The 27,660-nt window shown below is 41.7% G+C and overlaps 1 protein-coding gene across 1 annotated transcript; it reads right to left on the bottom strand.

Annotated features, from left to right (window-relative positions):
* Nucleotides 1-798: 798 nt before the first annotated feature.
* Nucleotides 799-27,660, bottom strand: abi2b (abl-interactor 2b). The gene is given in 12 exon segments (XM_019351617.1): nt 799-3,162; nt 3,578-3,757; nt 5,918-5,977; nt 5,980-6,000; nt 7,776-7,940; nt 10,911-11,035; nt 13,878-14,023; nt 18,254-18,312; nt 18,315-18,360; nt 20,389-20,565; nt 21,016-21,183; nt 27,463-27,660. Coding segments are annotated over 12 exon segments (1,440 nt in total). The 5' UTR covers nt 27,580-27,660; the 3' UTR covers nt 799-2,986.

The following is a 27,660-nucleotide window of genomic DNA, read 5'->3' as shown; positions in this document are numbered from 1 at the left end:
CTCACATATAAAGTCTTGAATAGTCAGGCCCCATCTGATCTTAATTACCTTACAGTACCATATCACCCCAACAGAGCACTTCGCGGACTTCCCAGACTGCAAGCTTACTTGTGGTTCCTAGGATATTTAAAAGTAGAATGGGAGGTTGGAACCAGCTCCCAGTTTGTATTCGGGAGACAGACAGGCTTAAAACTTTTTTGATTAAGCATATAGTTAGGGTTGGATCAGGTGACTCTGAATCCTCCTTTAGTTATGCTGCAGTAGGCGTTAGCTGCTGGGGACTTGCCATGATGCAGTTTCTTCTTCACTCACTCTGTGTTTATACACCTTTGTTCATTTAATCATTAGTTATTAATATCTCTGCCTCTCTTCTAGTGTTTCCCTTCTGTCCCGTCTTCCTCACCTCACCCCAAATCAGTCCTAGCAGATGGGCGCCCCTCCCTGAGCCTGGCTCTGCTCTAGGTTTCTTCCTATTAAAAGGGAGTTTTTTTTCTTCTCACTGTCACCAAACCGCTTACTCTTGGCGGTCCTCTGATTGTTGGGGTTTCTTTGTATTATTGTAGGGTCTTTAACTTACAACGTAAAGCGCCTTGAGCCACCTATTGTTGTGATTTGGTGCTTTATTTAATTCAGTTTTATTATAAACTGGTCTCCACAGACTGAGACATGGGAATTCCCAGTAGACTGCTTAATTTTTAGTCTTTACCCCCAGTGTACTTTAAAACTAGACGTGATTCTCTCACATGCGTTTCTGCACAGCAAAAAAAACATCAATGAAGCAAGATGAGACTGCACCGATAAATCTCAATAATTTTATTGTCTTTGTTCTCATGATTTTACAAATATGATACTTCTGCAATTCAACTTTAACTGTGCAACACAATGGCATTATGGACTGTTAAACTCGACATCCCGATGGGACGTCTGTGACTCCAGGAAGCTGTGAATCCTGCAGACCAGAGGGCCTCACTCAGATATATATCTATTTATTTTTTAGTGTCAGTTTATGAGTGTTATGCATCAAGAGTCAAAGTTCTCATTCATCTCCCACCTGCAGTCTGTCCGCAGGATTCACTAGCAGCTTATGCACACACAAAAAAACGATTTTTCACCACTGATGACGGCTACTGTCAGGGGGGAGGAGGAAGCCGAGTGCCTCCCCTCCCTCTGTCCCTCCTCCCCTCCCTCTGTCCCTCCTCCCCCACAGGTCAGCGAGCGGCTCCTCGGACGTGGGCTCGAAGTAAAGTTGTACAGTCTCTTTGGATGAGGCTGGCGGTACCTGGTCAGAGCTGCAGGGCTGCTTGCCTTTTTAGAAATGGGTGATCTTGCCACGTAGGTTTCAGGGACACCAGTACAGATAATAACAATGGCATGCAAGACTCACATACAGACCCACTTGTTGTTGTTGTTTTTCTTTTTTTTCCCTTTTTCTTTTTTGGGAGTAGAAAATAAAAAGATCCTGACAGAAGTACAAGCACTGAGCCCTCGCAAACACCCAACAGCCAAGCGCATCGAAAACCGTACGGAGGACGAATGGTGCCTAAACTCACAGTCTTTTTTTAAAAACAAAAGTATCGGGGCCCTAATGGGATGCTTAAAACCATTTCAAAACACAACAGCTGGCTTCTTTTCATATTCAATAATTCCTGCGTCTGAGGGCATAATACATCTTCACATTTATAATATTTCTTCTACACCTTTTTGTTTTTTTTTAACTTTCACTACAAATGTATGTGCTTCTGATTTCAAACAGCTCGGGAAAAACTAAAGATCTGTAATTCGACGACAGTCCCGCTTCCCTCCGGCCGATTTTTATTGCAAAATGAAGTGATAACCTCTGAAACAGCAACACACACACTTCAATATGGCACAAGCATCTTAGAAATGGTCTAAATGCATCGTCGTCGTGGTTTGTCGTGGGTGAATATCAAAAACCAAAACCACACCATATCTAAAAATATTAAGACATTAATCATCAGTAGAGCAGAAAAGAAGCTTTTTGTCCCCCCCCCCCCCCCTCCATTAGTTCAAACATGCAGTCTGCCGCTCTGTAAGCAAAACTCGACCGCCAACTCTTGGTTAACGCAAAAGAGATAGGATAAAGACATAAAAGTAAACGGCTCGCCTCGACTGTTCATCCAACTTTATCACAGGAGCTGCAAACTTTAAATCCACGCCTTTCTCTGATTTGAGGGCTGGATGACGATTCCTTCACCTGAAAACTGCAAAGTAAAGCATGTAGTGACTAAACTCGTCCGCTTTAACCACACAAACGGAACAAAAACGAAGAAAGTTCATCATTTAAAGCACTCTTAAGGAGGATTTCCCCGTTTATCTAGCTTCGTGGATCACCTTAAGACATCTGATGTGCTTATCTTCATCAGCTTTGGCACACTCCGTGCCCTCACCCGCACATCCATGCGTCTCACTGAGGATATCGCTGTTGCATCTGGAGTGTCTGAGAATAACGAAACCTGAAGGCATTTTCCTCCAGCCCTTTTTCTCCGAGGCCGCGCGCCTCATCTACCCACTCATCATCCCCCCCTCCCACTACAAATAAATATTGGGCAAACTGCTAAAAACACAAGGAATAAAAAACATAAAAGAAGCAGAAATCAATTTAGTGGCCTCGTAGTGTGAAACAAACTCTCAAAAAGTAACAAACCCATCACCGCCCAGTCCTCCTCGTTAATCAAACAAAGTCACAAAGAAAGAAACGTTACAGGGAAGCTTATATCTAGAGTAGTGGTCGTTTTATAGCGGCGACTATGTCGAGAGAATGACTGAGCATCGAGTCTGTCATGTCCTTCTTCAAAAAAACCCTAAAAAGCTGCCTCCACTTCGCCTCCCTGCTCTTTGCTCTCTTCGCCCGGAGGTGATCATGCTCTGTTCGATCAAAGTCTTTGACCTTTAACCCTTCCCTCCCCCCGCTCCCATCCCCAACAAGCGCTCCTCCCGCTCCCTCTCCTGCTCAGGGAGGCGCCGCTCAGTCGGCGTAGTGCATGATGGACTCGACGTAGTTGCCGGGGAAGAGGCCCGTGGTCCCGTTCATGACGCCCTCGAACCAGCCGTCGTCGTTCTTCTTGATCACGTAGATGATGGCGCCCTCCTGGAACGAAAGCTCGTCCTCTTTGTCGCGGGTGTAGTCGTAGATGGCCACCACTGCGGGATGACGGAATAAAATATCTAAATAAAGATGGAGTGGACTAATATTCTGGACTAATATGGACTAATATTAAGAAAAAAATATTTTTTATTTCTGACAAGTTGTAAATTTATGGCAAGAAATCCTTTTCCATTTTTTTTAGTTAATAAAATGAAACAGTAACATTTTCTAGTCATTTTTTTGCCAAATTGTCCTCATTTACACATTTTTTTCTGCTTATAAAATAAGCAGAAAAAAGGAAAATATTCAAGTTTTTTTTTTTTTTTTTTTTAATTTAAATTCTTCCCTGAATCCATTTTTCCCCTCTTGGACCCACTAATCTTCCACATTACACTTCCAACATTTTATTTTATCTCACACACACACACACACACACACACACACACACTTCCTTGACCAGCAAAGGCAGACCTTTCTCCAGGTAGCTGCGTGGGGCCCAGGGCGGGTCCTCCTCAGCGTAGGGGTCGCTGTACTCCACCACCGCCGACTCTTCTTCATCCTCATCGTCCTCGTAGTCTTCAGGTGGCGGCGGAGGAGGTGTGGGCTCCTCAAACACTGGCTCGTCGGCTGGCGGAGGTGGCACGTCTGAGACTAGGAGTAGTTTCCAGGTTGGGCAGTAAGGGGAGGGGAAGACAACCAGTTAGAGATGAGAAGAAGCTCAGAAGCAGAACTCTCACGGTCATGCAGAAACAGCCCATGCTGGTTGTTTGTCAGTTTTACAGAGAACCTGAGGACAAACATGCTGAAAACAAAAAGTGCACGCAGCAACTCAACATGCATTTACAGAAAGACCCTCCGGAGTAATCAACGAGGAACACACGAATACAAACGCCTCATTATTCTCATCATGCTTCACACTCTTTGCTTACACACATCATACCGAGCAGTCAACCGCCACCATCTGCTGCCGCTCCACCTCCTTCAGGCTTCGAAATCCCTCTCAGATTTTAATCAATGGGAAAAACCTAAAATACTTTTCCTCTGAGCAGTTTCACTTCTCCATTTCTTGCTTTTATACCTTTACACTAAAATGAGCCTTTGGTTTTTAAAAGCGTCACATCTGCTCGTAGTCTCACATGCTCTGCATTACTTTTACTCAGTAAGTGAAGTGGTTTCAAATGTTCCTGGAGCAAAACACATGAAAGGGGAACTAAAATCTTCAATGAACACTCAAAAGTCATTATGTACCCAGTGTGTTTTGCATACTGGTACAAGGCGTTTCAGATGAATGCACCCAACCTGCATGCTGATAGTGGGTGAAGCAGACATCAGGTTAACTGAGACCCCTGGGCCCAGATTTCCTTTATAAAACCTTTGAGAGCTTTTCTGCCACCACGCTGTTCACTTATCCCCTCACACATCATACATTTGTGATTATTGGCCTTCACACACTTTGCTTTTTCCCCCAAAATTGGATTTGCACTAAACGTCATTAGCACCAAGCTGGCCTGCACCATCTGGTTTGTTTGTTTCAGGAGGAATCATTTTGTTTCCAAGTTCCCCTTTTGTTGGCACCACATCAGCATTAGTCACCTTCTCCTGACAGATGACGCACTTCGACAGGGTTACAGCTTTCCCTATAGTTTCTTTGGATAATTCCATTCGTACTGGTGTTTTTTTAAGTTTGCTCCACACAAGAAAGAGATCGCAAGTTTTGTTAAACTAAAAGTTAGTTTAAAACCTATCCTATTATAACATTTGTCTCCATGTTATTGAAAAGTGCTCATTTAGATCATTTAACAGTCATGTGCGGTTCTACAGTAGTATAGCAAGGTTACCACAAACCCTAAAGCACGTCTGAACCTGCCTCGGCACATTTTTAAAAAATCCAAATGCAAATTAAGGCAGCTGTAGATCCAACAGCTGCCAATGGCAGAATAGCGACTTCTGTTATGCTAGTGTGAAGTCTGGCTCCGGGTGTAGTTGCTGCACTTGGTGTCGGTGTAGTCCAAAAAAGGAAAAAACAAACAGGCCACCGCAGCCCCATGATGTCCACATGCTCCAAATAACCCAACACTTTCTGCTTCATTTCCTCTGTGACAGTGTCAGACAGCTGGACTGTAATGTCTTGAGCTGCATGAATGCAGGTGTTTGCACATAAAGTTGGTGATAGATTGTGTTTTTCCCCCTTTGTCGAGGTAAATCTGTCAGGTGTTGGTGGGTTTTTGAGGTTGAGTCAAATTATTGTTTGACAGTGCCCTCGTGTTTGCAGTATTTTACATTCACACGACATCCATGTCTTTGAGTTAAACGCAGAAAGTGCTTTTCTGATTTATTCTTTGCCTCAGATGAAGAAACTTTGCCAACTTCTTCCTGACGGTGCCAACCTCACTAGGAAAAAAGTCAACAGCACCACCTGCTGGACTGAAATCGCAGCTAATTTTATTCTTCCTGAACTAAAACCTTCGTATTTCGTGAACCTGTATCAATATAATGTTGCCATGCAAAATACTGTCATACTATGCTTGGAGTGTTTAGCCCCGAAATATCTCAGTGATTTGAATCAATTATCGCGCTTTGAGTCTTCTGGAGCTTACAATCATATTTCTGGCATAATCTCCAAACGTCTCACACAGTTTAAAGATAACTGCTCAGAACGAAGCCTGAATGTGAGGGCAGCAGCTGATGTTGGTGGCTGTTTACTTGAGAAAATATTCACACATAACAAAAACCCAAAAACGCACACACAGACACCGACACCAGATTGAGTGGAGGTCATGCAGAGGGGGCGAAGAGCTAAAGGCCACTTACTAGTCTCCTGAACACGGGCCACAAAGCCCATCAGAGGCAGCTGAGGGGTGATCTGCATGGAGGGGGAGGGGGCACGAGTGGGCCTGCTATCACCAATCAGAAATCAATACACAGAGGAGGAGGGGGCGGGGCCAGAGAGAGGAAGGCGACAGACGTGAATAGGAAGAGGTTAGAGAGACCACAGCAGAGAGTTAAAGAACACTTAGTAAAGAACAGGGTTCTCATCAGAGTCCTGCAGGCCTGCAACTACTTTAATTATACATTTATTAATGAAATGCCAAAAAATATTAACCAAAAAGAGAAAAAAAGAAAACCGTGAAAATTAAGAGAATCCAAAGAATTGGCAAGAAAGACCGCAATTGTCACATCTTAAAAGATGGAACCAGAGAATATAAAAGTCATCTGACCAATAATTAATAATACAATTAACAACTAAACTGTTTCTTGAACTTCTGTGAGAGGAAAGTGAACCGTTTTGGAGAGCTTCACAGACATTTTATGATCCAAATGTTTCTTCAATCAATCAGGAAGATGATGTGCAGCCTAAAGTCTTCATTCTTCATCTGGCTGTCAGACAAGCGTCTGAGTCTAATCAAAGGAATAATTGATGGGTGAAGATCGCAGGACTGACAGCAGCAGCAGACACAAAGACTTAACAGCTGTGCAGACAGAGAGCTGGTGAGGAGGTGAAGTCCGCTGAGGACGCTGAAGCTGATGGGAAATGGCAGACTACAAGACCAGACAGGCGAGGGTTTAATAGAAAATGCAGACACAACTCCCCCCTCAAAAAAACCAACAAAAAAACCCCTAAAGGTTCAATGAAGTTTAAATTAGCAGATAAGACTGTTGAGTGAAACAGAGGTAATAATAAAGTTTTATCATGCACTGCTCACACACGGGTGCTCACGAGCAGAGCACAGAGAAGAATTCATTAGATTTCATTTTACCATTTTTTTTTTAAACCATCTCTCTAGTTTACCAGTAACTAATCCCCCCCCGCCTGTATTCTAAAAGAAGAGCCCCAGTCCTTCAAGTACGAGTTTGAAGCTTGAAGCAGTCTGACCATGCTCCTCTGACCCCAATAAAGCATCTTCACCCAGACATCTGCTCCCCACTGGATATTTTCTCTTTATCAGACAATCATCTGCAAAGCTTAGACATGGTTGTGCTGCAAAATCCCAGCAGATCAACAGTTTATGAAATATTCAGACCAACAACCATGCCATGTTCAAGTCACTTAAACCTTTCTTCCACATTCTGATGCTCGGCTTGAGCTTCAGATGGTCACCTTATCCGTGCCTACGTGGTTAAATGCACCGATTTGCTCCCACGTGACTGGCTGATTAGATATTTGTGTAAATGAGCAGGTGAAAATGTGTACCTAATAAAGTGGCCAGAGTGTAATATTGGTTGGTCTGTTTAAGTTAAAAACAAATTCACTTCCTCCTCTTTAGTGTGGCGTTTGTCTGTGTCTGTGTGTGTGTGTGTGTGTGTGTGTGTGTCGAGCTGCATAGATCCATCAATATATGGAAAATGATCAATTCTTAAAAGAAAAAAGAAAAATTGTGTGATTAGTTGCCTTAAACTACCAAATATATTTCAGTTTTATTGTGTTTAACCCAAGTCATGATTTGATCATTTACAGTATTTTATATAGCAATAAATAAAACGATTAACTAGAAGGTCGTCTGCAATTTAACTGATTACAGAACCATTAGCTGCATTACCATTGGCCCAAACCTTTATAGGATAAAGAATAATGTTAACACATTTTTTTATGTTCAGACTTCATAAGGAATGAAAATCTTATCTATAGAAATCCAAAAATGAAACAGTGACACACACACAGAAGCAGTACCTTGGTTCTGGGCGAAGTGTGGCCCCCCGTTAAGCTGGCTCTGGTTGTGGGTCACGTTGGGCTGACCGGTGACAGACGAGGGTCGGCGGTACGGCAGGGAGCCTCCCACCGGAGGGTTCTGAGGCTGCTGCGCGGGGCGGTTCATGCTGTAGAACTGAGGAGCACCTGAGAGAAGACGGCAGCAGGGGGCAGCAGAGAGCCACGTGAGTCTGGGAGTGCAGGCAGCAGTTGCATGGCAGCACCATGTGCTGCTGTCTTACAACACCAAGTTTATTAGAAGAATAAAGCTCTGAAATCTGACAATAATCTATTAAAGTTCTATTTTTAAACAGCCACATAGATGTCAGGGATGCAGCAGGGCTGTGTTTTAGAAATGAATGTTTTATTGGATTTTTAATTCACCTTACTGTGCTCCTCTGCACTGGTTTACTATTAGCTCAGACAATAAGCAATTCTTTGGATTTTGCATCAAAACTTTGCAGTTTTACCCAAAAAAAAAAAAAAAAAGAAAAAAAAAAAAGAAAAAAAAAAAAAAAAACAACATACCTTTTCCATTTGCAAAGTTTAACATTTCTTCATTTTGAGCCAAACATACTTAAGTAGTTTGGTTCAACGCTAAATTGCTACAAATTTCTGTTTTTCTGCAGATATTTCTACAGAAAAACGGCAGGTAAAACTAGAAAACTTTGCATTTTATACTTTTTTTTTTTTGCATCTCACCTTCAAATGAAAAGTGTCAGGAAACAAAAAAAAAAAAAAAAAAAAAAAAAAGAACTAAGTAACACGTTCCTTAACTTGTCCCAAATCTCTCTCTGAGCCAACTCAATATTAACATTTGAGTAACAGCAGTTCCACCCTCCAGAACTGCATGATAATTACAACATTGAGCCACAGAAAAACAGAAGAACAAATCACCTGGACACCATTAAGAAAAGAACAAATAAATAAATATACACAGGAAGAAAGCGTATCACCACACAGCTCATGCATTAAATATCAGAACATCATCATGAACAGAGATGCCGGAGGCCGATGAGAGGCTGAGAGGGAGGACGAGTGGAGCATCTAGCAGCAGCAGCGGGATGATGGAAAGTTGGAGGCAGATGGCAGAAGAGCTGCACACAAACAGGACTTGTGGAAGGTTGTTTGTTTTGTGTGTTCCACAGACTACAGCAAAGACATGTGCAGTCAAAGACCTGTTTTACAAGTGTTTTCTAACACTGAGAGAGTCAAGTCTCCCAGGTAAGAGACTCATCTTCTTTAAATTCATATCCTGCAGTCAATATTTAATTCATGTGTGCAGCCCTTATGAGGTGAGAGTTTCTCTTTAATACCGACCGCAGTGCTCATCAGAGCTTTAAATCCAGTCTACAACCTGAATAGAAAACCATCAAATTAAAATAATGCAGCTCCACTGATCAGAGCCCTCTCAGTTTTCTGAATACTTCAGTGGCATCACTGAGCGCCGGCCTGCCAGGTCTGAAATAAAACACTCAAATTTGTTTTTGCAGAGAAGAGGCCAGACAAACTGCAGTTACATCAAAAGATAATCCTCTTAAACTTCACTCAAGTTTTGAATTTAAAATCACAAAATCTTTGGGAATTTACAGCTGTCAGGAGAAATTATTCGACAGGTATAACCACTTCACTGTTTCTAGCATTTTTTAAGCAACTTAAATGATCAGGTACCAGCTTAAACATTAAAGCCTTATCTGCCTTTTTCTTAAAATTACTGACATTTTCACTGTGTTCAGTTTAAACTGCTCATTTCAACTTAGTATTGGTTTGTTTTCCGCTTGTGTAAAGGGCTTCTTTCTGTCCATTCCTTTCACACTTAAAGTACTTGACACTAAGTGACTGCGGTTTATAAACTGGCTTACAGAAGTATCAAAGCTGTTTCCAGCAGAAACTTCTTCTTTACTTCACCCTGAATTGGACAATCTGAAGACTAATGGATTTTTGTAGTTATCAAGTGAATGTAGACTAGCAGAGTCATCTGGGGATCGCAGCAGAAGTTATTGTATTCATTCAGGGAACATAACAGTTGTCTTTGTAGTCTAAGTAATGTAGTTGTCAGTTGTAAGGGAATTAATTCATCGTCGTAGTTGTCAAGGGAACATCGTCTTAGTAGTCGTCGTCAAGGGAATCTAGTTGTACTCGACTACTTGTTATCATCGAGGGTTCGCAGCAGTAGTTACTGTATACATCGAGGGAGCGTAATAGTTGTGGTCGTTGTCTAATGTTTTCATCTGAATCCTGTCAATTTTGTGTTTCAACTGTTTATAAATTTTTATCATTGTTTATGTTTTGCTTGTTATTTTCTGCTACTTATTGTGATCATTATTTCCTTAAGCCAGCTTTTATGCTGAAATGTATTCAGGTCCACGGTATAACTTCATTTTTTTTGTGTCTTCTGCACAGCTACCTGTAGTTTGAAAATTACTGGTGTAATCATCGCAGATACAATAAATCCTTTTTTCCTGCCATTAAAAACAAACAGGTTGAATTTCTAAATTTAAACTGAAATTTCAGATCTGAAAATCTTTCAAGAACTAATTCAGACTTCCAGATGAAAAATAAATAAGTAAATAAATCAGGGTGATGAATGAGCACACTGGGATCATACAAGCACGTCACGGAAGGCGGGATGGAGGGCGTGCAGGGGGTGAGGAGGGAGTCGCACTCACCTTGTACAGGGTTGCCATAAGAAGCGGGGCCTGTGCCAGTGGGTACCGTGGAGGCAGGGAGTTGGGGAGGGGGTGGGGTACAGGCGGGATCTCTACAGGGGATTGGGGGCTTGTGGGGGGCCGTCTAGGGCAGAGGAAGGGGGCCCAGGGGCTGTGGCAGTGTTTGGGGGAGGTTTGGTTGCATTGGACTGGGGAGGGGCTGAACCTGAGGGGGGAATCGTGCAAGGATACAAAGGGGGAGGAAAGATAAGTGAGGGAGGTTAAGAGAAGAGTGAGAAGGGGAGAGAAAAATCAATCCAGATTTCCTGCACACTGATTCGCCTAATGAAAGCCAGAGTGAGCAGTACTCCCAGATTACTCAACACAGATTAGTGTAGTTAGTACGTTTCAGTAACAATAAGGTCCTGCAGCTCCGAGAAGAGAGGAAGGGGAAAAAAGAAGGGGTTACCTGGAAAAACGGTGGGCGGGGCTGGGGTCGGAACGGCGATGGGCACGCCCACGCTGCCACTGCCGCTGTTCTCTCGGCTGCTGCTGCGACTGCTGCTGGGGTGGCTGCCTCCGCTGCTCCCACTGCTGTCGATGGGTCGGCAAAAACGTGTCAGTCCACAAACAAACACGGCAGCAGATATTGGAAGAAAAAAAAAAAAAACTGCACCTCTTCTTCACAATCACAGGAAATAATACAGCCTACATGTAACATGGTGTGCAGTCTGCCCTCAAACCAGTATGGAGCTTTTTTTTAACCCAACTATAGAGCCACAGGAACAAAAGTCAGGAACTTTGAGAACTACTGATGGGTGGAAAAGTGACAGTCTGTGCTTTACTTTAACCTAGTGTCAGTATAAACTTTTGAGTTTAAGTACAAAACTACTCAAGAAGGGGCAAAAACCATGCTGTGAACAAGAAGCGTGAATTGTCTCAGTTATGATTTTAAATTAACGATTTTGCACTTGCAAATAGTCTGTATAAAAAAAGATGGCTCTAGCCTCGTTAAGTAATCTACTAGTCTTTGAAATACAGTTTTGATATAGTTGTCTTCACATGGGGGAAGGTGGAGACACCAGGTTATCTTCTCTGTCAGAAGAGAGATTGTTGAAAGACCCGAAACCCCCAATGACCCCAGGTTACATCACTGATGATGTGTCCAGGGGCACCAGATGGTGCATCATAAACTGAATCAAAGAATCTGGAATTTTGCTTTTAGTTTATTTTAAATCAGATGTGAATATCCAACAAAAAGGGTCCAGCTGATCACCTACCACTTGCTAGCTGGCTAGCACTGTTAGCAGGATGAATCAGTTGTTGACTATGACAAAAATCTGCATAATAATTGCAAAAAAAATAAGGAACACAAGACGTCTGTTTTTTTTAAATGCAGCCAAGTGCTGTTCAACAGAGAGATGAATCTGCCGTCTCATAACAAAAGAACTTGTCAATCACAGGTTTAACCACACTCAAGTATATGCTAATTTATTATTATTTTTATATTTTTACTTAATTTAAAAGAGTAATTTTACATTCATTAAGACCTAAAAACAATTGAGACCATGAACTGACTCAAGTGTTTACCGAGTTCATCATCAAGTTAGAAGCAGGGCATGTTTTCCTAAGATTTGCAGTCCCTGAATTAAGTAGACCATGTACAGCAATGGGTCAAGGAACAGACCCCAAAAGGTCTAAGCAGGCAGCTGTTGGTAACGCTTCCACAGATTCAACTACAGAAAACTTTAGCTTTAGTTCCACTAGACAGAACGTGTTGCCTGAAAGCTCCCATGAACTAACCAGTGAGTGTGTCCAGTACCTGATTTATCAAACAGGCAAAACAAGACCTTCAGTGTGAATGAAACAAAAACACTAAAAAAAATTTCACCCGATGAACCATTTATAGCCACAAAACAAATACATTATAAAATTAGGTTTGTGGTTAGACAAATTAAGGTTACTCATGTTGCTTTGCTAGTGACAGCTTTTAATAGCATTAGCTAAATTCTGGGCTAATGCTAAATGACTGCTACAACAGCATCATTGGTGATTTGCAATGTTGATCAGTGACCAATATTAGCATGACGATATAGGAATGCCAACTCCTCAGGATATCACATGGTGCTTTGTTTTCTGACCTGCACTAATTTCTTTTTTTAAAAAAAATATTGACACATATAAAAATGCAAACAAACACACACATACAAAAACACTCTCCAGTGTTGGTCTTGTAAAGTTTTGTCGAACTCAGATCCCCAATCCCAATCTTGAAAAGATGCTGGAGTAACCGTTTACACTGAACCCGACTTAGTTTTAATCCTTTGGGGAAAACAACAGACATTTCCTGAAAGTTCCTGACATTGTTCCCAGGCTCACATCATTTACTTCCAAGTGAAATTTAGATCTATAAATAATTCACCTCTCTAACACACAGTTTTATATTCAATCTGCAACCAGCCTCAAGCAACACACAGTTCAGCTGTCTTTTCTGTTTTCCTAATAACTCACTTCATTAATGTAGCACCCTCAAGAGCATTGATGTGTTAGCGTGAGCTGTATGCCTTTGAAATGACTATGTGACAGTGACAATATTAAAAAGAAAAAGAGGGGGCAGCTGGAAGCCTTCACAGGAACACATGACACAGGTGACGCAGTGGCCACATGGGACAAAGACAAAGATATGAGACGCCGTAAAAGCAGCAGGAAAGATTGTGACACATGGGGCAGACTTTCTGTTGATGGGCGGGAGAGAGCATGGATGAGAGATGATGAAGATGAGCTATGGATGGAGTGGAGCGGATACACACTCGTGCTGAGAGGAGAGTCGGGGAAGTTTTCCTATTTCTAGAAATACTTGAAACATTTGGCCAACAGATGGGACGCCGTGACGAAACTTTCCATGTTGTTTTCCCCCTCCCAAAACCCCTCGTGCTTTTACTTCTGAGACGGCAAGCAGAGTGGATCTAAGAATATCACTCCGTGTTGGGCATGAAAAAGCCTCATCTTGGGAGATGAGCTGACAGTGGATTGACAGGACTGTGGGGGCGACGCTGCCTATTTAATGACTATTACCATAGGAACCTGTGTCTAGCCAAGCTAAATAAAGCTCTGCATCTCTACCTCATGCTTGTTTCTTTGTTGTTATCTGAGCAGCGAGGGGAGCAAACAGGTGAGGAGGTTTCTAAATAATGTGTCAGTCTGGGCTTCTCCTGGGAGCTGGAGCTGCTGATGTGGGCCTGGATGTGAGGTTTAGGGAGTAAGAGTGGTTATAATTTCCACAAGGTGTCATATCAGAGAAGATGCTCAGAAGCTGGCTCGCATTTTTAAGTGTAGGAGAGGAGAAGAAGAAAAGGCAAGTAGAGTGGGGGAAAAGGGGGGTGGGGGCTTGTTTAAAAAGTGTAGAGAAGCATGCTGGGAAGTGGGGTGGGGGTACCTGTACGTGCGGTTCCTCTGATTAACGGATGCAGTGCGTGCAGGGCTCTGCTGGGGGTGCGCCATGTTGCGCGTCGGGCTTGAGACGTAGTCGTTAGGGACAACGGGTGGACGCACCGGCTCAAGCGTCCTATAGGGGAGTGGCGCCTGCGAGAGGGTCAGGAGGACAGGAGTCGAGAGGAAGGGGAGGGGGGGAGAAAGGAGGGCATCCATAGAGAAGTGTAGGGGGAGGGGAGGGGGGAGAGGGAGGAGGAGAGCAAGAAACAAACAAGTGCAAACTTAAAAAAAAATGGGTGATGGCAGGTGGTGAAACATCGGGGCTGGCTGGGGTCCACAGGTGAGGGGGGCAGAGTCAGAAATGACGTGGCTGCTGTCAGCTGAAAAACACGCGCCCAAGGAGATACACTGTGAGCTTGTTTGTACTTAATGAAATCAAGCAACTCCTACAAATAAAACTAGTTTTACTGACATGTTTGATTTGTTGATTTTTAAGACATTTATTGCTTATGTAAAAATGTATCTATTTTACAGCAATGCTGGACAATTGTGGTTTATGGCTCAGTCACACTAGGATAAAAACAGGACGGCAAAATCCCACAGACAAGGAAAAAGAAAAAATTGTGGTTGCCCACTGACTGCAATTACATTTTTTTGCATTTGAAAACCACGTTAAATCACAAAACAATTGCAACCTGTCTGCAAACAATCACAGTCTGACGTAGACTGTTGCAATCACTCCCAGACACGTTGGTGAAAGTTCGCAATAAACTCAAGTCAGTCTCCAACCTGTCTGCAATTAATTTCTTTACAGCAGGGGAACCAACTGGACTGGTTGCCAACTGTTGTATCCTATATAAAACCAAAGTTACTGAGTTCCTATGTTATTTTGCAGTTAAATTGTTGTCGTGCAGACCTTGTTACTCGACCTCATTCGATTCCAAAACTGATAGTAGACTGACTGCAAGTTTAAAATGTTGTACGAGCTAGTTTCAGGTTAGTGTCAGTTAAATGTAATAAGCTTGGCAAGACATGGCCCACCAGAGGCGAACTGCAATCTAGTTTTTATTATATATTCAGCTTTTGAACAAAGTGCATTGCCCTTCATGGTGAGGTTACACTAGCAGTACGTTAGAAATGCTTGGCACATTTTCACCCTAATTCTTGTCATAAAGTGTAAAACCACTTTATCTGTTTGGCTCTAAAAACTCTACAGTAACTGTACTGTGCTTTTATAGACCCCCTGGTTCACTCAAAGACAACGTTTACTTGTAGTTTACATAACAACAAAGGCAGGTTATGGTGCATTGCCTTATTGGCCTGGCTCCCTTGAGACCAAAATGGGCTTTATGTGGCTCATTACAAAGAGTGAGTCTGACACCCCTGATGAAGACCAATGAGAGATGAAGCTTGTTTTGTTTTGTTTTTTCCCCATCTTTCTGGCACTAACTTCAAAGATATTTAAAAGGGACTGTATTTTTCATGGATCACAATGTTATGGAGTCACAAGCTCGCCCGTTTCATGATGTTAAATTGATGCTAGAATTTAAACCTTTTTTTAAGAATTATTGGAACAAAGAAAATTTAAATAAAAAAAATAATAATTGTACTACTGCTAGTACAGTTTGTGTTTATAAACTCTTTTTTCATGAAATGAAAAAAAAAACAACACAAAAAAAATATTCCTGTATGAAATATTATGATGCCACTCAATCATTTTAGTCACTTAGCAACAATTCCTGAGTTATGTAGTTAATTCAACACTTACAGTCTCAGTGTAAATTAGCAAAAGCAATCCTGAAATTATGAAATTGTTCAAGGGATCTAAAATAACAAAAACAGAGCAACAGGTTTACATTCCCAAGTGATCCCACCCACATCTTCTGAACTATAAAATTCTTGAATAAAAACCTGAAAATGTGGTTTTTCAGCCAGCAGCAGCTCTACGATGATCAGTTTTTAACATGGGAGGGATAGAAAAAAACATAACCCTGAGGTTTTATTGATCTGGGCCTGCAATAAGATGTGTTGGAAGTAAATTTCCCAGCTGACACAGTGGGGTGACCCATCTCTGAGCACTGTTGCCATGGCAAAACGCTGCTATGAGGAATATGGGGCAGCCAGGAGTGGGCGAGTTGGGTCACAAACACACAACTCAAAGTGAAAACAGAGGAAGTTGAGTAACAGAGGAGAAGGCGACAAATTAAAAATCACACAGAGGATGTCCGCCTGTAGCCACAGGCTGCGGCTGAAGGTGCGTCATGGAGGGTTGGAGCGGTGGTTGATCGACATGCGTCTTGAAGGGACAGAAAGAGACACACACACACTTTTTCCACAGAAACACAAACAGCACTTCATACATAGGACTGTCCCAGGGGTAACACACACACACACAGCATTATGAGGTGCACTAGCAGAGTTCCTGTGGGATAAAAGACACCTCCAACAGTCAGACACAAGACAGACAACACCAAACACCTCCGCAGCTTCCATGAGCTCCGACACAGAACATGACATTAAAATACTCCAACACTAAGAAAGGACCAGAAAACGTCTCAGTGAAAAGTGATACTCTAATTAAAGTTGCTCCAAAACTACACCTACATTATACAATTAAAATTAAAGACAATTAAAGCCATTAACCTGCCACAGCGTGCCTGTATGGCTAAATCTGGCTGATAGTGCTCAATTTAATGGTTAAAGATAAAATACATTTATTGCAATTACTTAACAGCATGACCAAGATACAAGCTGAGGGACACATTTTATAGTTAAAATAATGATGATGCCTCAAAAATACATTTTTAGAAAAAGACTAAATCAGTTGAAAATGAAATTATGAGAGCAAACGAGAAAAAAACTGTTCAATTTAAATAAACAAAATGCAATAAGAATGGGGCTAATCCGGGATTTAAATAAATATATATATTTTTTTCCTTTTTTAAGATACCTTACTTTAAGAAATAATGGGATCACAGCTCATATGATTAATAGTTAGATTCTTTTTTGGAGCTTAAAATGTCTTACTCTAATGATCATTACATTTGTATATATAATACAGTGCAATATATATAATATGTACCTTATTTCCATGTTAATGGGTCGGCCAATCTGAATGAAAAGTTGCACGAAGATTGTCACACATGAAGTGATTAATAACATGTACAAACTTTAAAAAAGATTTGTTATGAATCCTAGTTGTTTTGATTTTGGTATTCAGCCTCCCCCTTGCAAATACAGTTTTTCGTTTGTGTCATTTTAAATGTACCTTGTTTGTACTTAGCTTGACGATCACCACAAGTACCACAGGTCTTATATATAGAAGCTAAATTTGGACAGGTCAGCGTTTGTACATTTTCCATTTTGTTAAACTGAATCTTCTGTATTTTACTCTTTATTTACCCCTTCTTTTTACAAAAATAATTTATATCAATCAGTTGTAAAAATATTAGTTAAGCATGCAAGTACATCAGTTTCTTTTTACTCATCAGCCAGCATGCATACGTCAGTGCCGGGATATAAATAGTCACAAGGTAAAATAGGCTAATATCAACCATGTGTCTGTACTGCTAGGCAGGCAGGATTTGACGGGTTTAATGTAGCTAATTGTCTTCTTAAAGCTAATAGAAATGAAAGTTAACCTTATTGGGGGTTTTTTCCCCATTTGATGCTTTTTCCATTTTAATGTCTGATCTAATTTCAGTCAGGAGGAGTTTAACATGTTTGAATTAAGAATAGAATAAAAAAAGCTTTTGTTTTTTTTTCTTAAGATGACATTTTAAGCTCTTTCAAAACAATCTCTTCTTCTACAAACCCAAAAATATAAAGTTTCTTTTCCTAAAATAAGGGATTTAAAAATCCTCGTTCTGGTCTTGAATGCCAGAAAAAAAGCCAGGTATTAAAACAAAAACAAATTTGTGAACAGACAGCAGCTTGAATTTTGGAAACACTGCTGCTGATGTTCATATCAAGTCCATTGCCAAAAGACTTTAAGCATTCCAAAAAGAGCGAACTTTAACACACTTGCACAAAAAACTAAAATAATTTAGGGAAACCTATTTAAAAGATGCATGCTGCATGTCTGAGAGCAAGAAGCCCTAACAAATCCAAAATTCAGCGTGCAGCTTGATGTAAAAATATTTCTTGTATAAAAGAAATCAGGTTGTCTCAGCAGCACAGAACAGCACTGTAATGTGAACTGGCCCTAAAACGGATTTCAAAACCACCCTGAAGAGACTAATTAAACAAGGAGGTAAAGGAGCGATGATGAAACTGGGAGTAACCACGTCCATATGACGGGCCTTGTCGCTACGCTCCCAAAACCGACCCTGCACTCCGTACGTCCGTGTCAACACACACCAAGGTGGTTGCACAGCTTACATACCCAAGCGTCCCTTTCCCCGTCATGGGTGGGCTCGGGGGCTTCTGTGTGGGGGGTTGGTGCGAGGGAGTCCGCCTCCTCCGGCCTTCATGTTCTGAGCGCTGGCCTGTGGCAGGTAAGTGGACATTGGTTTAGAAATCTGCTGGTTAACCATGAGACTTCTTACACAGCTATCAACCTTCAAATTATCCTTTATTTTGTGATGAGAGTTAGAAGAGAAGATTAACAGCACTCCTACAGGAGGCAGGTAGCTTAGCTCAGCATGAGGAGGTAACAACATCTGCCCCAGTAACAAGAATTCATCTCCATCGTCCACACAAAGGCTCAGTTGGTAAGAGCAGGTCATCTACTAATCGGTTGGTGAATTTGCATCGGATGCATGGAGGCATTGGGAGGAGGGGCATCCAGCAAGCATGAGTGTGATTGTGTGAATGTTAGATAAAGTGCTTAGGTATAGATAATATATGAATGCTGAATAAATGTGGTTGACTAAGACTTGAAGCAGTTTAAAAAGAAAGAAAATATATTACATGCTAATGGGCTGGTTTTAGAAGTGCTGATGGATAGATTTTGCCTTTGCACACTTGGTCGTTACAACCAACTTTCTGGGGGGTTTTTTTGCTAAGCTAACTTGGCTCTTACACTCCAACTATAACTTCATGAATTTTGGGTAATGATAATAAAGGTCTTGAAACTTTCTGCTTTTCTTTACGTTCTGTCACAGATTCACAAATTGTCACAAATTCAAATTAAAAGTTTGGGGGGGGGTTTTGGTCATAGCACAACAATAAAGTACAGGGAGACAGCCCTCAGCAGGCTTATCTAAGTCAGACAGTCTGTGGAGAGGGAAAACAGAAGTGCCAGAGTCAAATTAGGTAGGCAAAATTAGGTTCTAACACAATATTATTATCATCAACTAAAATACAAAATCATAAGAGTTGGTGTTGATGATACAAAGCTGGTTGTTGTGATTCAATTCTGGTTGTAGTAATCAAATATAAATTGTCGTTTACGCAATACATGGATGCAAATAAGCTCCAAATTATGGTGTAATGCATTTGCATTTCCTCTCATACCAGCTGTAAATTTTGCATCTTTAAAGGTTTCTCCAGGTTTTATTTCCAAAAACGACAACATAAAGCGAATACTGATATTTCTACTTTTTTGTGCATTAAAATAAGACAAGCAAAGGATTTTTCACAAGTTCATTTTTAAAGAATTTTTCTAAAATATAATCTAAATCTCTGTAAGCAAAGACATTTTTAACTGCAAACAAACCAAAAATGTAAAAGAAACCACAGACAGGACAATTCAAAACATCCACAAATCACAAAAAGCCCTTCCTTGTTTGGGGCTCTTACTTTGAAAATCTTACCTTAAACCTTTGCAACCACTACAGTTGGTAACAAAGATAAAGTTAGGCAAGCATAAAGAGAGAGAGAAGAAATCAGGTGATTAGTGTGCGAAGGAGGGGAGGAAAACAACAGTTGTTCAAGCTTGTGCTGCACAAAGCCGAGCTGGAGAGCTCCGGCCAACAATAGCTCAGTGTTTAAAATCTGAGGAATTCGACCTTCGTAAGGTTGAAAGCCAGCGCTTCAGTTTTCTGTATAAACAAGCTTGTCATTGTTCAGAAAGTCAGCAGGAACAAAGCTTTAACAATCAGGCTCTCCCATGATTTTATTAAACATAAAATCATGAGAAAAGCCTGTTTCCAGCTGCAGGTGGCAGGCTTAATGTCCTGGCCGTCACTGGCTTCCCGTCCATGTGAAAAACCTGAGTCATTGATTTTTTTCTTAGATTTCTTGACTTTGAAAACCACTGAAACCTAATAAATAATAAAGAACATGACCTCTACACGTCCTTTGCTTATCCTTTAGATTTTCATCAGTGAGCAGCCTGGATTAATCCCAACATGCAAACACATTTCCATGGTCTTCTTTTGACCCCTAAAATTAAGTATTTGACAGTACTGCATACAAAAAAATACCAATATAACCTAAATTCTATCCCTTAAATCAATATTATTTCATAAAATATAAAAATAATCACATCACTCTTATAAACTGGCTTGTGGTTGGTGACTTTTTAAGACTACTTGTGGCCAAATTTAAGGGAAAAAGACCAGAATCAGCACCTTAACTCCGTGGCCCATGTCGTCTAGCAGGCTGTAGTCGATGGGCTTGCGGATGTATCGCACAGGCCTCTCGGGGTTGGCCGGGGCGATGATCTTGTGCGTGCGGGACGTGTTCTTGTTGGTGGTGAGAATGCCGATCTCCCGCCGTGCTACCTTCTCTTTGTGGATGTCCACCGTCTAAGGATGAGAGGCATGTTTTCATTTTTTTTTTTTTCATTTTTTAATTAAAACACTTAGTCCTGAAAGCCTTCCAAGACTTTATTAGGAGGAAGAGGTGTTTCAGTGTTTCATAATTTAAGGTTTTGATTGCTTTGAAGTATCTGTTGCATGTTGAAACCCTTTTATCTTTCGATCCAGCGTGCAGCTTCAGCACGCGTATTTGCCTGCAATGCAGATACACTGAATTATACATTCATTATCCGCACAGTCACATCAGCGTCTGATCCATATGGATAGTAAAACTTTATTAAAACCTCATGAGGCTTACACAGTGTTTAATACCCAATAGAAAAAGGACAAAGAGCATTAAAAGGCGATATTTAACTGTTAATTGTGCTTTGAGAACTGATGCAGGGGGTTCCTTCTTGGCGGGTGAGTCAAAAGCCTGATTTGTTTAACTTCCCTCACCTGTGAGATGTGGTTGATGGAGGACTCCATGCGGCGGAGCTGCGAGGCCTGGATGTCCAGCATCTGCAGGACATTGTTGGCCAGTGTGTTGATCAGGTAGGCTACACTGGCCAGAGACTGGGTGGTGTAGTTCTTGGTCTCCTCCAGCGCCCTCTGCTTGTCTGGAGACTGAAGAAGAGAAATGGATATTTGACTTTCAAAAGACATGATTTGCATTTCATGGAAAGCAAACGATGCAGGTTTTACAAAGTGATGAAAACTGAGAGAGGAGAGGGGAAAAACACAGCCTGGGTTACCTGAGGACATTCTGAAAAATGCGGACTTTAAGTGGGCCACCTTTACACTACAAGATTCCTGCACATTTGTAGTACTTGTTGTACTCAGATGAGTCTAACAGTTTAGACAAGGGCCATGTCAAAACACAGAGGAAATCCCACAGGGGGCATTTACACACTTCCAGGGCTACTTCTAGCCTGCTGCATGAGGGTGGGCAGCTACAAAGATTAGAGGTTGCAGCAGATGACTGGTACCCCCACAGGGTTCTGGCATCTCTGAAACGACTGTGTTTGCATTTGATCCCTGACAAAAACAAGCAGAATATAAATGGATTGTTCCAGTCGGCTTGGCTTCTACAGGAAGAACAGCAGTCAACATCTGCACATTTATTCTCTGCAAGTGCAGAGACATAGGAAGACTAAACTGTCACAGACAAAGTTGTTCTGCTTTTGTGTCAAAACACTTTCTGTAATGAGTACTACAGTATTGTGCAAAAGTCCTCATTTCTTTACATTTTCTTTGTGTTTTCATACTACACCATACTAACATACTACACCTACTTCCCATTTTCCTAACAAAACATAAAGGAATGCACAATTTTGCATTGCAGTGCTGTACTATAATCAGTGCCCTGATGATTACTGTAGCAGCAGGAACAGCAAGATACATATTATTATAGGCTAAAGGTGATATCCACTCAAATAAAATGTCTATTATAATGCCAGCATCTCTTCAAAGAAAAAAAAGATGTTATTAGGCTGTTAATTCTGTAAAATTGGTCCATAAAAAGTACACAACAATGTTTAGGAATAACAGTAACAAAGTAATTAAAAACATAGTCCTTTCAAAGAAAAATCAGCAAGAAACAATCTCCCGTGGAAGTCGTGATTCGCTGAGTGAGTAGATGGCAAGTGATGTCAGCATGCAAACCAAGCAACTGCAAGGAGGTGTTTGCACATCTATACGCACATTTTAGCCTATAATCAGCCTGAAATCACCATTTAACCTCATGTTTTTGGCCTCTGTGGGGAAGACGGACTATCAGAAGAGAGCAATACAAGCACAGAAAAAACACAAACTTCACAAGAAAGTTCTCAGGCTGGAAATTAATCTAGGACCTTCTTATTCAGTATTCATTTACTGTCATACAAGAGATTACAAACATGAACCTCACAGCCTCAGGAAGAACCTGCACCTCAGTCTTGTTGTATGAGCTTTGAGGCTACACAGCCTTCTGAACAAGGAGAGGATGGCGAACAGAGACAGACAGCTTTCATTTGAACTTGATTCCAAATTAGCTGAGCTATGGGTTTGTAAAAAACAAGCCCCAGTGGATGGAAGCAGCTAAAAAGACCCCTTTCCATGTAATTATCCAAACACACTTTATGAAGGACGATTTAATGGGGCTACAGGTTATGTTGAACCTGGCACATAGTTACCATTTAACTCAATGCTGACCCACTAATGATAAATCCCCACATGAGCACTTCAAAAAGGTCATTAAAGAGGTTAGAGCTACTTCAATGCTAGAGAAAATATCATCCCAACACAAAAAGCAGTGCACAAAAAATGGAGCCTGAATGCAGTTGGTGTAAGCAGGATGGAGAGCAAAAGGTTTCAGCACCAAGAAGCAAATTTGTAGTGAAGCAAGAGAAAAGAGCTTAGCAGCAGTGAAGTGAGTAGCAGGTAAAACAGCTGCAGCTGGCGTGAAAGCGGTGTTCAGAGGCAGCCGATTGGCCGTGGGCACGGCGTGGGCACGTCGACAGGAACATCAAAGGGCAGATGGATCGGCTAATGTTTCTGCTGGGAAACTGTGTTCCTTAATCCTCTGTGACACTGCACCGAGCGCAGCATGCGGGGTCGAGCTGCAGCACAAAGCCAGCACATAATGGTGTGAATGAAAGCAAAAGCAGACACCAAAAAAAAAAAAAAAAAAGCATTTTTGCTTCTCAAATGTGGCAATTTGCAGCTTTAATTTGGTCTATGTGATCAAGCACTGCCTATGTTTAGATTTAAACAAGTAATGTTAGTCTTTTAGCAATGATTAAGGGCTTTTTCACCGATTTTTCTGAGCATTTTAGAATAATAAAATAATCAGATTACTCCTGTTTTTTTCTCTCAATCATAAGCAGCTACTTTAATAAAGATGAATCATTTTTAAGGTGTTTTCTTAAAGAAGCAGAACAAACTTGATCGTTCTTGCTTCTAAAAAGACCAACATTAGTCTGTAGATTTAAGCTTGGACAAAACAAGCTTCATTAAAATGTCATCTGAGGGTCTGCAAAAGTCTGATTGCTGTAGCTCGCCATTTCCAAATAATCTGCAGTGTAACCAACAAAAATTAGTGGGGACAAAACCGCTCATTAGAGTTTCCTGTGTGTGAGTGGCAGCAGCAGATTAACTGCATTGTTTGCAGCAGCCTTTAGGCTGTGATTGGATATTGCCTTATTGATTTTACTTTAAAATTCAAATTTAAGCCATGCTGTTAACTCCCCAAAATCCAGGGCTGCGGTGCCAGGATAATGGGAAAGCCCACGTCTTTCCTTTTCTTCTTTATTATTTATTTATTTGTTAGTTTTGACAGTGAAGCCAGGAAACCTTTGTACAAACACATCGAATCAGAATGAAAGGATATCTGGGCTAAACTGACATAAGACTGGGGGGAAAAAAAAAAAAACAAAAACAAAAAACTGAGAGGCAGCATCAAGCAACAAGCCGGGGAGTCCCGACGACTTCAATGAGCAGCACCCTCTGTGGTAATCAGTCTATTCCCTTTCATGTGAAACATGCAGCGCACTTTTGATCCAAGACAAATTTTAAAGAATCTCACACTCACACTCACACACACACTTACTTAATCCAACTAGTTTAAGCATCTGGCACAGCCTGCAAACAAATGGCATCATTTACAGGAGAGCAGAGGACGCAGCGCTGCTATAGAATGAGGACAAGCAGGTTATGTGGTAAAAGTCACGAGAGCACCTGCTGGCACAGGAGAGACGGATTTAATCCAGTGACATGTATCCGGAAAGAGAGAATGGATATTACTCCACTACTAAACCATTTTAAGTCAAAATGGGCAGAAAGAGTTTTTTAAAAAAGGCAAATTTCACTTAAATAAGTCAAAACAGACTCAGGGCCTTTGCTGCACCCTTACTGATTGGGCTCACATGCATCCCCCCCCCCCCCCCCCGGAGCCCATTTTAAGTCAGAAAAACGCTAATTAAAACAATTATTTGCTCTAAGAAACACATCTCCCCTCATTTGTACTGGCACCTGGTAGGCTGTCATTCACTACTAAAGCTCAAGGGTAGCAGTAACGTTTGTCAAGGCTGCTTTCAAGCCACCACGTAACAAAAAAAGAAGCAGCAGCAGCACTGCTCTCTACACGAGTTGGACCAGTAAAACGAGCCTCTGTACAAACAGTACGGCAAACATTCAGCCAAATACTACCACAGCTGTCAGAAAGCACATTTTGGGCCTATTGAAAACAATATATCATAATGAGCTCTGGCACCAAGTAAAGGTAGCACATTACAAATATACCACAACTCTGCAGAGTCATTTCAGAGCAAATACAGTGACCGAACAGCTCCCTGTCAATATCTAACTGGATCTCGGCTTCAAACACCCATCCCTGGTGGCTACAGCATAACCTCACATGCTTTATATTGACATGAAGAACGTTTTCTCTCTACTGTGGAAGGCATGTGCATAATTTTTTAAAGAAATACTATGGCAGGAGGGACACCAGACCTGGGAATCAACAGTTCTAAATAGTCACCCTGGTCAAAAGTGTCCCAAAGCTTAATAATTCCTTTGACCAATGTTTCATCACGTTGTCTTGACAACATCAAACCACAGACTGTATGTTTGGTGTTAGAAGTCCCGTTCTAACTTCTTGAGCTAAACATTGTGGTTTTTTTGAAATAATGAGTGGCAGATTCGGCTGAGAAACCAAGGACCGGCTCATACGGTAAGAAAGCTGTCGACCACAAGGTAGCACTCTATCCTCATCTTTTTGACTCTGATGGGAACCACAATTAACAAAAATAAACATCACAACATATCCAAAATGGCTTAAAACTAACAACCGAGTCCACACACACACACACACACACCAGAAAAGTAACAATCATCGCCTCAGTATAAGGAATAATAATTACATGCCAATGTAAGAGATTGCTCAAACCATCAGAACAGATGTGAGAGATAAACATGGCCAGAACAAAGAGAATTTTATTGGTTTCTATCATGGCTGTCACCACATGTAAAGCACCGGGACATGACCACACATAACACCAATGGCAATGACCTCAGCAACTTGGGTAGGTTGTGTTATAGGCTCCACAATCCTTCATCACAAAAGTCTGAATCACCCGTCAAAGATAATAAGACAGACGTATTGATGCTGAAAACATTTGCAGGACTGCTTTTGCTCCCCCACAAAGAAAATTGTGAAAATAATTTGCTCATTATTTCAGTTGTCGCCCCTTTTGTTTGTTGGTTTTGTAAGAATGTAGTTAGGCTATAAGCGCAAAGGGTCAGACAGGTAGTTAGGCAAACAGGCGTAGGACCAGCACGGACTTTGTTCTTTTTTTGCCAGCTGTTAAACCAAACAGAATTCATGCACTTTTGATGGCACACAGTGTTTGCCAACAGCGCATGAAAAAGAAAAAAAAAAAAAAAAAAAAAGGAAAAAGAAAGTGACTTTTGTGATAAATGATCACTCCACGAATTAAAAAGTTGAAAAAGTCTGAGAGAAAGTAACTGATAAATAGAGGAAACACTCAATTACCCACTAAATATGGTCATTTCAGAGCATCGGTGCATCAAGCATGAGTGACAACCAACACTGTGTCCTTTATAAAAAAAAAAACCCAACATAATACTGACTTTGAAGTCTGTGAATACAAACATCTCACACACTAGGGGTTGGTTTTGTTAGTGAAACATCCCTTGACTGCAAACAACTCCTGGGCGTGGAGTTCCAGCAAACACACCTGCAGCATCGTGTGAATGACAACCCGAAATATTAGTTAGCAGGTTTAAATTCCTCAATGACTAATGCTGGAAGAAGTCTGCTCTAAAGTGAAACAGAAAAGGACAGAAAATATGAAAACGTAAGAGGTGAAGCATCACACTAAACATTCTCCTGATGCTTCCTACTTCTGTCCAGCTGATCTATCAGTGATAACATCCATCTGACAGCAGCTGGGAAAACCTCACAGGGCAACCTGCCAGACAGCAAGCTGCCAACATCCACCACCTCTCTCCTCTTCCTCCTCCTCCTTCTTCTTTGCAGGGCAACTTGTCAGACCTGATCAGCCCAGCTCATCAGGGATGTCAGATTTCAGCATCGCACCTTGTGTACTAGCTTATTCCCCGATTTCTCACCTACTGAAAGCTGGCCTGCGAGTGTGTAATGAGTGGAGATGCCGAAATGACATGAGATCACACCTGCAGAATTTCAAAGCGTCTGAATGGCTGCACTCACACACAGGCAGAAATGTATCCACACACCCCTCCCCTCTCCATCTCTAAACACGGAGGTGCACATGAATGGCTTCAGGCTGAGCATGTTTTTTTAAAGGGTTTTAAGTGTGGCTGCTACATCAACAGCATCATAAATCAGTTGTTTGTAACGCTGTCACGGCGGGTTATCTCCTGTCACAGCCTATCAGAGGTTAATCTGCCTTGATATCGCGTCCCACATCTCCGGCCGGAGCCTGATCAGCTGGCTGGCAGTGATTGATCCCCGCACGGAGCACAGAAATCGATTTTCACGGTGCCTGCTCGGTGGTTTGAGGGGTGATGACGAGCAGCAAGCTAACGAGCTACCCGGCTAACCCACCACGGTGGGATGCACAGCTCACACACATCGTTATACTGAGGGGAGGACGTGAAGCAAAAAAAGCGAGGCCAGTAAATAGCGGCATGAATCAGGTGGGAAATGCCACATTATGAGTTTGTTATCTAATTTTAAAAAAACAAACAAACAAAAAACGCCTCGGCAGCAGGTTGTTGCTGCGCTAGCCGAGGCTAGCTGACAGCACGGCTGCGCTGCATCGGCAGCGCTAGCATCAGTTAGCCTAGCACCACTTCGCTCCATTGAAAAAAAAAAAAGAAACAAACTACACCTTCTTCCCCTCCACGGTTGTGTCAGCCTACCTGGACATAGTTGCTCTCGCAGTACTCCGCGACTCTTTCCAAATTAGTGAAGCTGTCCAGCAGCGCGCTTCGTCCCGCTGGAATCTCCTCTTCCAGAAGCATTTGTAGCTCCGCCATTTTCACATCTTTAGCGGAGAGGTGCGCTCTCTGGCGCCCCCGTGGCCGCCCGCGATACCGCAGGGCTCTCCCCACAGCCGG

This window comes from Oreochromis niloticus, linkage group LG23, assembly GCF_001858045.2.
Source record: "Oreochromis niloticus isolate F11D_XX linkage group LG23, O_niloticus_UMD_NMBU, whole genome shotgun sequence".
Taxonomy (NCBI): domain Eukaryota; kingdom Metazoa; phylum Chordata; class Actinopteri; order Cichliformes; family Cichlidae; genus Oreochromis; species Oreochromis niloticus.
This window is presented reverse-complemented; position numbering and strand designations above follow the sequence as displayed.